Here is a 13,024-nt window from a genome sequence, read left to right as displayed (position 1 = left end):
GGGCTTGGTAGTAAATTTGGCGAGACACTTTGTCCCGCCGTTCCGCCTCGGTCTATGTGAAAGGGACAGTCGTTCCGCGATTCTGGTACATAAAATCGTGGCGATTTTGCCAGTGTGAAAGGGCCTTGTGTGTGTGTGTGTGTGTGTGTGTGTACACAATACAATATGTAGGCCTATGCACTGTGTGTGCTTTTAACACCAAGAAGAATATGTTAAATAAAATACTGTAATACCAATGAAGCACTGAATCAATACGACAGTGTTCACGGCGGTTAAGAGAAGAAGAGACCTGTTCCATCACGGCGCGGGCCAGCGTGACGGGGTTGGCGATGTTTCTCACAGAGGACACGGCGCCAGAGGCCAGGGTGCTTCCGTCCATTATTATGGCGTCCAGCTCCACCTCTCCCGCTGTATTCTGCACGGCTCCGTGACCTGGTGAAGACATTGCATTCAGGTAACAGATGTTCACACGTCATCCATTCATTCTCGGGCTATTTTGTTCCACAACCTCACACTGCCCTTAACCTCTCTGTCTCTCTCTCCCTCTAGTTATGCCAGCTCCATCAAAGGATGATGTCTCCTTCAGAAATAGAAAGATCCCGAAACATCAGACATCCAGACCTCTTTCCTTATTCAAACAGAGGGTCATCGACCCAGGACTTGAACTACTTTTTCCAGACTTCACTTTGTGCAACCAGGTAGCAAAAATGAATACCTGCAATGTCAACCCTATACCTTGCCAACATCTCCTTTGAGGCACTCCAGGCAGGCCAGGAAAATACTGATACATTCTGGGACCTTGGATATCCTTGTGTAAACCATACTGTGTTCAATATCGTCCTTTTAGAATTATAAGGTTCTATCTTACATTTTTGTCAAAATTGAGTTATTGACATATTCTTATTCTGTGACACCTTAAGAAGGTGAGGTGATGTGATTCTTGTAGTTGTATGCATTTTTGGACATTATATCTTAAGAGATTTATTCCGCTTAGTATAACTCTATGGAATTCTAAAACTTTGAAGCTCAGTATCTCAGAACGTAGATAGAACCCTATAATTCCAAGAGAACGAATGTGTTTAATGAGTGAAGCATTAAACACATGTGTGACTGCCGGTAGAACAGCAGGTGCGATAGACTGTAGAAGAGTGGACGGGACAGGATCCAAAGGGCAAGTTGTTGGATGAAGCATTGAGAGACTGCCTCCACATCAAGAGGAGAGAAAGAGTCCAATGATGCTGTCATGCTAACACAAGGCAAAGCCCTCCTTATAGGTTCAACAAATTGAACACTTATTTTACTATTACAACTATTTCAGTGAAAAATGTTTCAAAGTCGTCTGCTGACAGTGAAGTAGCTGATGGCGGTGGTGGAGGTTTGAGAAGAGACTTGAAGGTGGAAAATTAATCTAAACTAAAAACTAAACTAAACTAAAATCGTAAAGGACTCCACCCATCCCAGTAACTGTCTGTTCAGTTTGTTGAAGTCAGGCAAGAGCTTCTGCAGTTTGAAGGCCAAAACTGAGAGACTAAGGAAAAGCTATTTCCCTCAGGCCATTAGACTCCTCAACATGGACATGCCAACTCTTATGAACACCATGGACTCCATCCCATTTTAATAACATTATTATAATTATAATTATTATTATTATTATTCATGCCACTTTATTATTCTATTATTTTGAATCATAAATTGACACAAACAATACATTTTGACATTACACCAATACACTTTTAAAACCACACCGATATTCACAATCACGCAGTGGCTCCAAAGTCATCGAAACTCCACTCCTACCTCTTACTTTGTCCCTAAACAGAATTGCATTAGTTGCATATTGATCAGTCTCAGCCCCTAGCTAGCCCCACACACACACACACACACCTCCACCATCACCACTTTGCCCCCCTTGATGAAGTGCTGATTCCACCCCTCAACATTAAAGAGGATATGCTGTTTCAACTATTGTGGCAGTTGGCCATCACAAATGAGATGGAGCTTGACAGTCGACTCCGGCTAATGAAGTGTCTTGTTTTGTCCTTGCAGCTTTGATGCAATCTGATGATTACCTGGAGACCTCTCACCTCTATTTGGGCCCGATCGTTAAAGCAGAGTGTCAAGGGTGTCAAATAAGATACAGTCCTTTCCCAGACAAAACACGCTGTCAAGGAAAACCTGCCAGTTTTTGAATGTACTGCTATTAGTATGAAGACTTTTTTTTATTGTCTTTTTTAACAATAAAATGACTGTACTGTCACTTTCATTAAACAGCAAGATTTGACTACATGATTCTGTCAATGTTTATATTTCACAGCTAGTTTCAGCATTTGGATGGAGCTTGAGACATTCCAATTGTGGTTATACTTGACATACAAGCACTGCAGTGGTTTACCACTTTTAAGCTAAATGTACTTTTTTTCAAACCTTCTGTCAATGCCTGTCTGCTTGACTGGGGACAGTTTTGTTGTAATCGTGTGGAAAAAAAAAACAGCAAAAGAGATCACTGTCTCAAATCACTGTTTTAAGAAATAACACCTTTTTTCTGAACTGGTACTCTATAACCCATTCAAGGTCATGCTACTCTGACAAACATCAGCAGTGTTTCTCACTATGCTGTGTTGTTAATTATTTACTACAACCCCACCAACAAAGTGAAAAGAGGCTAGGGTCCCCTTATTGTGTATCCAGACACTGATAACACTCTTCTTCCTGTTCAAGTCCATTATAGTTAATTATTCATAACAGGTCTCCAATAGAAACAACCAACTGGCACTTAATCGGCCTTTACAATATTCACTAGGACCATGGTTATATTATTATGCAGGTGTGTGTGTGTGTGTGTGTGTGTGTGTGTGTGTGTGTGTGTGTGTGTATGTGTATGTGTGTGTGCACAGGTGTGCACTCTCACGTAACTCTCACCTGCATCAAACACTGGGTTATCCTCTAAAGCCCTCACTGCTGTCTCCACTGCGTCCAGGGCCGAGGCCCCCGTCTGCAGGAGCACAAAGCCAGCCCTAGCTGCGCTCTTCACCCCATCCACGCTTCCTTTGGACAGCTCATCTGGAATAGCCCAGGCGCCACCGTGCACTACAATGACTGGCTTCATTTCCAAGTATTCTGGTCCTTCACAGACAACAACAACAACAGAAAGGAAAGAGAAGTAAACAAAAGACACTCTGGCAAATGAAGACTTCAATTCTTCAAAGACCAGTAAGCCCTCAGTAAATTAAATCTGGGAATGCAAATATAACACAAACAAACAAAATACAAACACACACACAACACACATAAAGTAACACACACACACACACACACACACACACAACACACACACACACACACACACACACACACACACACACACACACACACACACACACACACACACACACACACACACACACACACACACACACACACACACACACACACACATACAGTACACAGTGGGCAGCCTCCTCTGCTCATCTCCACTGCCAGGATGAAAGGCTCTGTTTACAAGAGGTGTGTTGACAGGTTGATGTGATATTCTCTACTGCTCCATCAAGGTGAAAGGAACAAGACAGGAAAATATACACACACACACACAAGTCTCCCCCTCCTACAAGTCTTCACTAGGCTTTCCTTGATCTGAACGCACACTCACCAGCCTACATTTGTACTGGAGCTAAGCTGTAAAAATCATCCATACGACTCCAAAATATTACAATACAATCATGGACCAGCTGGCTGTGGTGCTAGCTAGTACTTACTTTCCTTCTGCCCACGGCTGTTCCTACACAGAGAATTTTAAACGTGGCTCCAGCACTCAAATTATGCACCGTCTCTCAGTGTTTAGAGTGTAGGAATGTACGTGCACACCTATACAAAATTCAAAAAGTACTAGCCAATATGAAGGAAAAAGAAAAGATTTCTCTTCCCAGTTTAATAGTACAACGTTTCGACCACTCAGGTCTTCGTCAGGTACACAACAGGTCGTTGACTATGACACCACGGTGAAGTTAGTTTCACTTTGCCTATGAGTTCAAACAATAGATGAGTGCAGATGCGTGTAGCATATACTCTGCTAGTCACAAACAGGTTTTAGTTAAACATGGTTTAGTGGAATACCTGTTCCATACGGTCTGAAGTTAAAGTTTGAAGTTGCGCTACTTGCTGTTAAAGGGAATGACAGATGTAATTTTAATTGGTTTAAAGGATGTTACGCCCAAAACACACCCATGATTCATTAAGAAACATATGAACCGTCTTTTTGCGCCAAGCGCCCGACATTTGATAACAAAACCACCCCGAATGTGGACTGGACAAACCCCTAAATGTACAACTCTATTTAAACTATTCGCCAGTGACCATGCTTTTTAGATTGCCAAGATAAGGCCCCATGCCACACATCCACTGCATAGAGTAAATGACAATAAAAAGGTTTTGATATCAAACTCCTCATTGATCAACGCCACTCAGTGTTACCAATATGATCTGAGTCCACAGACAGCACAAAATTGACATCTGTTCCATTTGATTGAATTGTACACTTAATAACTTCAGAACCAATTCCATATCATGGGTGAGCTGTGTGCCTTATTCAAACACAGGCCTGTAGGCTCTAAAAGTAAGCCAAGTCATCTAAGAGGCGTAAAAACAGGAGACCAAACCAGTATTCGCATTCTCACTTTAAATCTCATAATTTTGACTTTATCTCATAATTATGACTTAGTATCTCATAATTTTGATTTAGTATCTCATAATTATGATTTTATATCTCATAATTTTAGTAATGTGAGGAGAAAATTACAAAGATGGACTTCTTCAACCTTGTGTTGTTTTTGCTTTGATGGGTATAAATGTGTGTGTGAGAAACAACTGATTGTCTTTTTGGTGCACAGATGCATATGTGACCTCTCTGCAGAGATTAATAAACTACTAACGAAAAAGACAAAACTTTATCTCAGACTCTCAGTATTTATAAATCTTTAAAGCTGCAGTTGACACGTCTGACAGATTCAGGGGACTTAGCCAAAATTCTGAATGTTTACAACTCTCATGCCCCTCCCTCACTACCACCGAGCACCCTTTCATCGAGTTTGTGCTCCTCAGTGCGCACCAGACTGTGATTGACAGTCAGATCTCACACAGCCCTGCTCTGATTGGACCAGAAGAACCAGGAGCTGTGGATTTTTGCAAAACAAATAACAGGCTCTAGGTGGACGTAGAAGTGCGGATTTTTTTTCTAAAACCGGCTGATTTATGTTGTTCTGTCGGAGCATAGTGTCGGTTTCTGTGAATATGATCAAAAAAATCTTGCCAACTGCAGCTTTAAGCTAAATGTCTTCTGCACTTTGTATCTCATAATTATGACTTATCTATCAATTTGTTTTCCAAGTGGCGGAACGGGCATCCATAAAACGGTGTCCTCCAGGCCAATTTAAAAGGAAAATAACTTGTTACAACTGTTGTGAACTCAGACTAGTGTAAAGCTCTACTTCAAGTTATCAAATAAAGTCTATGCACATTTTCATGCCTGCCTTATCATGTCTTAACCTGGAAGTTGCCTTTGATTTTATTTTTTCATGAAGTGGCTAGATCTTGGCAGCTGTCTGATTGCAGGTGTCTTTCATTGATTTATGTCACTCTGACGGTGAGGAACAGTAAATAAACAGTCTCACATAATATTTGCGTTTTACACACTTTGCCAGCTTCAGCCTTATTTAGGTAGCTTATCTGTATGTGCACTCTGAAATCAAATAGACTATATGAAAACACCTCAAACAATGCAAATAAACAGTGGAACAAATGCCAGCTAGTGTCATTGAGATATGGGTCATTCTACGAAAACGTGCCATTTTATGTCCCTCAAACAAAAGTGTCTTGCAAAGCTGAATTGACAATATTTTTTTGATAATTATTTTATATTTTAGTAAATATAATAATGGTAAAAATAAATTATTTACTTTTTAAGAATTCATCATTTTTTTTAAAGGATTTTAAGCACTTTTCGTATTAGGAATATTGCAAAAGCTGTAAAAATTGCTTGTCCCTCGGTATGACTTGTCTAGTATCACTGGCTATTTAGGATAAAAAAAGTCAAATTATCATAAAAATAAATACATGTACAAAAAGCCTCAAGTGTTTGTTCATGGATCATTAAACAATTTTATTTGGAATGTTTTTAAAATTATGAAAAAATCAACATTTTACATATGTCCCCATGTTGTCGTCAACCCTGTTACTTTTGGATAAAACCCCACTTGGAGAAAATGAACTGTGCCAAAAGTTACATCATTTTCAGGAAGTGATATCCCCTGCCTTCCAGGAAGTTAATAGAGTGGTGAAGTCCCGCCCCTTCTACATCCGGTCCATGGGACCTATCTTTCAAAAAATTATGAACGGGAATGAGTTAATGGAGAGATAACAATTATTTTTTGGTCCAGTTTGAATTGTGCCACGAATTTCACATATGATGTGTGTGAATTTAAAAGATAATTTTTCACGTCAAGAAAGTACTGTTGTTTGATAGACTTCAAAAGTTATGTTGGTTTTGTGCGAATCCACTCAGTGGACTACATCTCTCGTCTCGAACGATGTACGTCACCAACGTAATGAAACGATAAGAGCTGTTATGCTAGTTAATGGTTGCATCTTGCTGCCTGCTATGTCACTTAACAGTATGTAATGTACAGTCTATGGACTAATACAACTTACCTGATGTGTTTAATCCTCTGACTCATGGTATTTTCTTCGGCAAGGAAAGCCCAATTAAGACCTGTTGCTGGTATGCTTGTACAATCTAGTGTGGCTGTGAATGAGCTAACGTCACTAGCGCGACTGATGGGTTTGTAATCATTGGAATTACGATCTTTCACAATGTTGTAATTCAATAGTTACGAAACAAACTGCAAATGTCTTTACATGAAAAATCTTTACATTTTTAAAAAAAATTTTTTTTAAATTGACAAACATCATATGGGTAATTCAAGGCACAAGTCAACCGGGACCAGAAAATAATTTCTTTTTCGCCATAGACTGCCGTTCAATTTTAGGATAGGTCCCATGGAGGCAAACGGAAGGGGCGGGACTTCGCCACTCTATGGTGAAAACACCAGAAAAGTGTTGTTCTCTTTTAATGTCTTTTATTACGGTTTTGCTCTGTCTGACAGTAGGGGACAAGCTAGTTTGGTCAACCCTGTTACCACAAAATCATGCATTAAAAATTATTTGATTAAAAAAAATAAATGTAAATATTTAACAGCATTTTAACCTCTCTTGAATGCACACCATGTGGTGTCATGGTGTCCACCACATGGCTAGTAATGGTTGTCAATAACAATATTTCATCAACTCTGTTACTGTCAACTCTGTTACTGTCAATCCTAAAATCGAATAATTCATGTGTTCAACACCAGAATTATTTATGTAACACATAATTATTTGTATAATATTCACGAATAGTTACAAGAGCACTCATATTATCTTATAATAATATATGATTTTTTTTGGTAACAGGGTTGACATAGCACACATACCTCCATTGACTATTTGTTAAAGTAAATAAATAAATAAATAAATAAATAAGATAGCCTGAGATGGCACCGCATGTTTTTTTGAGAGGTAAGAATCTACTTCATCCAAATAGGTGCTTCAAGATTTTAAAAACAGTACTTTGAAAATTAGAATAGAATGACCCATATTTGTCAAAATTGTGGGTCTAAAAGCATTTCAGTTTTCACAGCAAAAAACACTGACGGCGCCTTTAAGATGTAGCCTAATAGTTAAGAATAGCCTGGTGCAATAAACGCGATCAAGGAAATGTTAGTAGAAGGCAAAGAAACTGGGAGAACGCATTTGGGGGGAAAAAAACATTTCGAACTAAAATACAAATTAAAAAAAAAATCTAACCATTTTTCAGTTTGGGAATCACTTATTCCAGCCCCAGATCAGATGAAATATTAAAATAAGGCTGCCTAACATCATCAGACAGACCGGCAGCTATCAGCACATCTTGAATGGCAACTCTCAAACTAAGAGGAAGGTATGCTTCAAAACTGAATTTCCTTAATTAAGTGAAGAAGTAGTCTACGCGTGGTCTTCTAATTAAACTAAAAAAATAAAGATGTCTATTAAGTTTAGACATGTTGAACGTGCCGTTTCCGCGGATGCATCCCATTCGTGTCTTCCACATGAGTTAAGTTAGGTTACGACAACCAGAGCCTACGACACCTAAAATGTCAGTAGGCTAAGCTTGTGCAGCGAAGACAAATATCTCGTAGGCAACTCAAATGCAGCATATTTAAGGTTGAGAACTGCAGCCGTGAATAAAGTGAAGACAATGGGTCACTTACCGTACACTTTTTAATCGTGTTACACCAAGTTCTTATGAGACAGTGTCAGCTCGACTATGCTGTACTAAGAAACACAATCTTACGTCAGCCACTGGAACTAGAAACGTGCCTTGGCCTATATGCCTTCTACGTGACATGATGCAACTCCCATTGTCACCAAAAATAGTTTACAGTGGTACCCAGACCTTTTGACAAGGTTGCTAAATATGATGTGGCCGATTTGAACACATTTCATTGTAGTATGACCGTAGCCTGCCCTTGGCAAAACGAGAGAATTTAGCTGGTGTGTGTTGGGGAGTAAATTATGAACTTATTATAAAAACATACTTTGCTTGCAGTAAATTGCAGGTTCAGCCATATGTTATTTACAGTAATGATTCAAATAGGCTATGCTAGCTACATTTCTTAGGCCTGTTTTTGAAAATGCACACAAGTTTGCACCTCTCAAGGAAAATATGATTAAAGATTTTATTTTTTAATAAGTCGGATATGAATGGTGTAGGCTAACACAGAGGATTTGTAGGGGGTCAATTAGTCATGTTTTGATTCATTTATTATTGTTAGTTATTAACACATTTTAGAGACTGTTTCATGTTGTTACCTGGCTAGTCCTGCTTGGTGTAAAACCCCCATGATGAACTCTGGTTTTCTGTAAGGCAGGTGTCTGATACCCTGAAAATCCAGAGTTCTCGGGAGAGCACAATGATGCACGTTACTTTCATCCGAAATCATTCAGAGGAAACATGGTCTAGTGTTATCCAATTGCGTGCAGTGAGATTTTTTAAATGCATGCTTGTTGCCGCCCCTCGAGTTGGGCCATTAGGCCTACATTGTTCGTGGCCAGACCCTTAATCTTTCTAGATGGGTCTGGATTTTCCAGGCTAGGTGTCTGATGGACACTGTAGCCTATAGAAAACCAAAACTGACATTCTTTCCACTTTCTCATTCAATTCACTTCAAATCAGTTTTATTTACACAGTTAATTATCCGCCACAATGTGACGTTATCTCGAGGGAGTTTGCAGGGCCAAGCTTGAATGTGAACCTTGTTCAAACTAGATGTACCGCATAGCGGTACAAAATATGACCGCCGCTCAGTCCTGTACATCCATTCCGCGAAAATAAATCATATTAATGTTTTATTTGTCTCCATCTTCTACTCCATCCCCCACTCTTGAAACTTTTGTGTATGCTTGTTTGGAATGTGTGTTTGCACACATTCCGCACACAAAGTTGCCAACTGGCGCTGCAAAGGTGAATAGATTTGTAGCACTTGCCAAAAAAATGTGTAGCATTGTTATAAAACCTTTAAAATCTCTAAACAATCACAAGTAGGGCAGTTCATCACAGTCCATCCATTGCAACTGGAGTGATGAAAGGTACACATTGTATTTGGGAAAAGCAGAAGGTAGCAGCATAATGTATTTATTTATTTATTATTAAACAAAACAATCCCTGTCAGTTCCATGCAGTTTTCAACAGCTATCAAGAAGAGAGGTCATGTCATGGATTTTTGTGAATGTTTCTTCTTCTATATATTCATAAGTTTAATTATCTAGTTCATATGACATTCAGCTTTATTGTCAATGCACAAATTAAATACCAGTAGTCTAAAACAAAATGCCGTTTTACCCAGTAGTGCAAATAACTGACATGTCCAAAAGGGCCTTCATGAAATGCGTTGTGAGACTGTTCATACACATTTTAACGGGCCAAGTTGAAGAGCTACTGTCCGTTATTGTTTGTGCAAATAATATGCTGATTTATGTTCCCTTGCATTTTGCAACTATTTGGTCCATGGTCCAAGCTCAATCTTTTGATGCAATCGTTTGATTTTCACCCAGCCTAGTCCATGGTAGGCGCCCGATAGAAATACTGTATTGTTTAATTTAGCGATTGAGATATCCACGCACTGGCGCCCCCCCTGCGACGTGTTCGCCCCCCGGTTTCAGAGCTATTCTAAATGCAAAAATGCATAGAGGGACAAAACCGTGGCTGTTAACAAACTATAAGCTATATAAGGTAGGCCCTATGCTAGGCCTATTAGGCCTACACAACACAAATTGTCACTAGGCTATGCTGGCGACCCAAATAAAATCTCCTTTGGGAACCAATGGCTTACAGTATCAAGCGGACTTAAGCTGCATATCAGTAGTAGGCTAGGCTAATACATTCACGTAGCTGTGTGAATCACGGAAAGGGTGAATGAAGTGGACACTTCTACATGGAACCCAACCCACTGTAGAGTAGCTCAAGGTCTGTGGCTAAAGCAGCCATAATTAAAGCGTTATCATTGTTTAGATTAGACTTCACACACACGTGTTTTTAATCGCATAGACTACAACTACCAAGCTGGAATCAAAGCACATCGACTCCCCTCTCATACCCTAAACACCACTTCGAACAAACAAAAAACGCCTCAGTCTCACGGTATAGCCATAGGCAAAACTGTATCTGACCGTAACGTTGGTTCTAAATCATCCATCGCAAAAAATGATTTTTGTAGCACGTGCAACAAATATGTGTAGGTACAGCCCTGGGCCCACTTCCCCGATAACGACGGAGACACGCTCTTAAGAGGGTTTTCTACGATTCATCTTACGATCGTTCGTTTGGTTTTTCCGACTGTTTCCCGAACATGCTTTCGTGGCGTGAGCCAAGATGCACTGCTCTTAAGATGCTCTTAAGGGGAGCTGTCCACGTTAATAGTTCTGAAATATCCTCTGATTTGACGGTGATGTCAGGTGACTGCACGTCACAGCTATAGGCCTACCATTTAAACTTCGGATCTACACATTAATTCACATCAATACGAAAATAGAAACACTTTGACATCTGCATGTAAGCATCCCAAGTAGGTTATATACCACACAGAGACATAAATAATTGTAATTATTTTAAGATTAGATTGTTGCACCATGCAATAATTTTTCAGCGGTGTCACTTAAGAACACGTTTGAAGATAAGAAAAAGAAAAGGCTTAGATTTTTATGAATACACTCTCATGTTTCGTTCTCGCTTTTTTACCTCATAGGCCTAAAAAATATGGTTTAAATGTACATTACATTAGGCTGTTTTCATACTTGATTGCATTTTTTTGAGATGTAGATGTAGGCTATTTTAATAAAAATCTACATTAGGCTAAAACAGTTGACATAAATTATTAACTTTGGTGACCTCAATTTATGTAGTTTCAGTTACTTTTACTTTGAGCCATGCTCTTTACTTAAGGCGTTAAGTAAGAGGGACTTTGAATCACCTTTGAAAATGTATTTTGGCTTCAAGAGGAAATGGGAATTACATGTCATGCAGAAAGCATCCTGAATCCCTTATTAGTCATGCGCATACTCTTATTAGACGTTCTCTGCGGTAAACTACTAGCCTGATGAGCCAGGGCCCACTTCCCCGAAAGCATCTTAAGCCTAAGAGCGTCGTAAAGTCCCTCTTACGAACGTCTTAAGATTTGCCGACTGTTTCCCGAAACCATCGTGAGCTTAAGAGCATCATTGAAAACACTCGTAGATCTACGAGTGCTCCAGAGTACTCGTTACCGGCTAAGAGCGTCTTAACAGTACTTCTCACTGAGGTCACCAACAGGACATACAGAGGAATTACAACTTAGAATACATAATCCAATTTACGTTCCCATTCTTTTTTGTGTTTACCTCTGATGAATCAGATTTTAGCGTGCAAAATAGCCTACATTTAATGGTCATAATAATGTGATGAAAAGCGGACAAAAATGCAATCAAGTTATGAAACGAGACGTTGCCAGAATAGTTTGACATTATCTTTGCTAAGTGAATATTTTATTAGGCCTATGAGGTAAAAAGCAGAGAAAGCAACATGTGGTTTAGTCTGTAGCCTACTGCATCAAAATCTAAGCCTATCATTTCCTCTCTTTCTTACTCGACTTCTTTCTTATCTTCAAACGTGTTCTTAAGTGGCACCGCGAAAAATTATTGCATGGTGCAACAATCTAATCTTAAAATAGCCTAATTAGAATTATTTATGTCTCTGTGTGGTATATAACCTACTTGGGATGCTTACATGCAGATGTCAAAGTGTTTCTATTTTCGTATTGATGTGAATTAATGTGTAGATCCGAAGTTTAAATGGTAGGCCTATAGCTGTGATGTGCAGTCACCTGACATCACCGTCAAATCAGAGGATATTTCAGAACTATTAACGTGGACAGCTCCCCTTAAGAGCATCTTAAGAGCAGTGCATGCGCGTTCACGCTACGAGCATGTTCGGGAAACAGTCGGAAAAACCAAACGAACGATCGTAAGATGAATCGTAGAAAATCCTCTTAAGAGCGTGTCTCCGTCGTTATCGGGGAAGTGGGCCCAGTCGTAAAGTCCCTCTTACGAACGTCTTAAGATTTGCCGGAGATCGTACCTTAAGAGCATCGTGAAAACACTCGTAGATCTACGAGTGCTCCAGAGTACTCGTTACCGGCTAAGAGCGTCTTAACAGTACTTCTCACTGAGGTCACCAACAGGACATACAGAGGAATTACAACTTAGAATACATAATCCAATTTACGTTCCCATTCTTTATTGTGTTTACCTGTGATGAATCAGATTTTAGAAAAAATATACATATAACCAATATGACCGCCACTCCGCTGCGCAGCAGTCATAAATAATGAAACGCTACCGTGCTGTATAGCCTACATGTAAGCCA

The 13,024-nt window shown here is 39.5% G+C and overlaps 1 protein-coding gene and 1 long non-coding RNA gene across 3 annotated transcripts in view; one reads left to right on the top strand and one right to left on the bottom strand.

Moving 5' to 3' along the window:
* si:dkey-103j14.5 (isoaspartyl peptidase/L-asparaginase) overlaps positions 1-8,419 on the bottom strand; it is a 28,182-nt gene extending 19,763 nt beyond the window's left edge. Inside the window, exons 1-3 of one of the 2 annotated variants that reach the window (XM_048269896.1) lie at positions 8,337-8,419; positions 2,920-3,123; positions 290-432 (exon numbers count right to left, since the gene is read on the bottom strand). In XM_048269896.1, coding sequence (XP_048125853.1) covers positions 290-432; positions 2,920-3,106 — 330 coding nt within the window. In that variant the 5' untranslated portion in view covers positions 3,107-3,123; positions 8,337-8,419. The remainder of the gene's footprint in view (positions 1-289; positions 433-2,919; positions 3,124-8,336) is intronic. The other variant, XM_048269895.1, reaches the window with a different exon arrangement.
* On the top strand, positions 369-2,185 carry LOC125311641. The gene is made up of 3 exons (XR_007196498.1): positions 369-454; positions 550-698; positions 2,047-2,185. It is a non-coding gene; the product is annotated as an uncharacterized LOC125311641 (long non-coding RNA).
* Positions 8,420-13,024: the final 4,605 nt, after the last annotated feature.

This window comes from Alosa alosa, chromosome 18 (genome assembly GCF_017589495.1).
Source record: "Alosa alosa isolate M-15738 ecotype Scorff River chromosome 18, AALO_Geno_1.1, whole genome shotgun sequence".
Taxonomy (NCBI): Eukaryota; Metazoa; Chordata; class Actinopteri; order Clupeiformes; family Clupeidae; genus Alosa; species Alosa alosa.
This window is presented reverse-complemented; position numbering and strand designations above follow the sequence as displayed.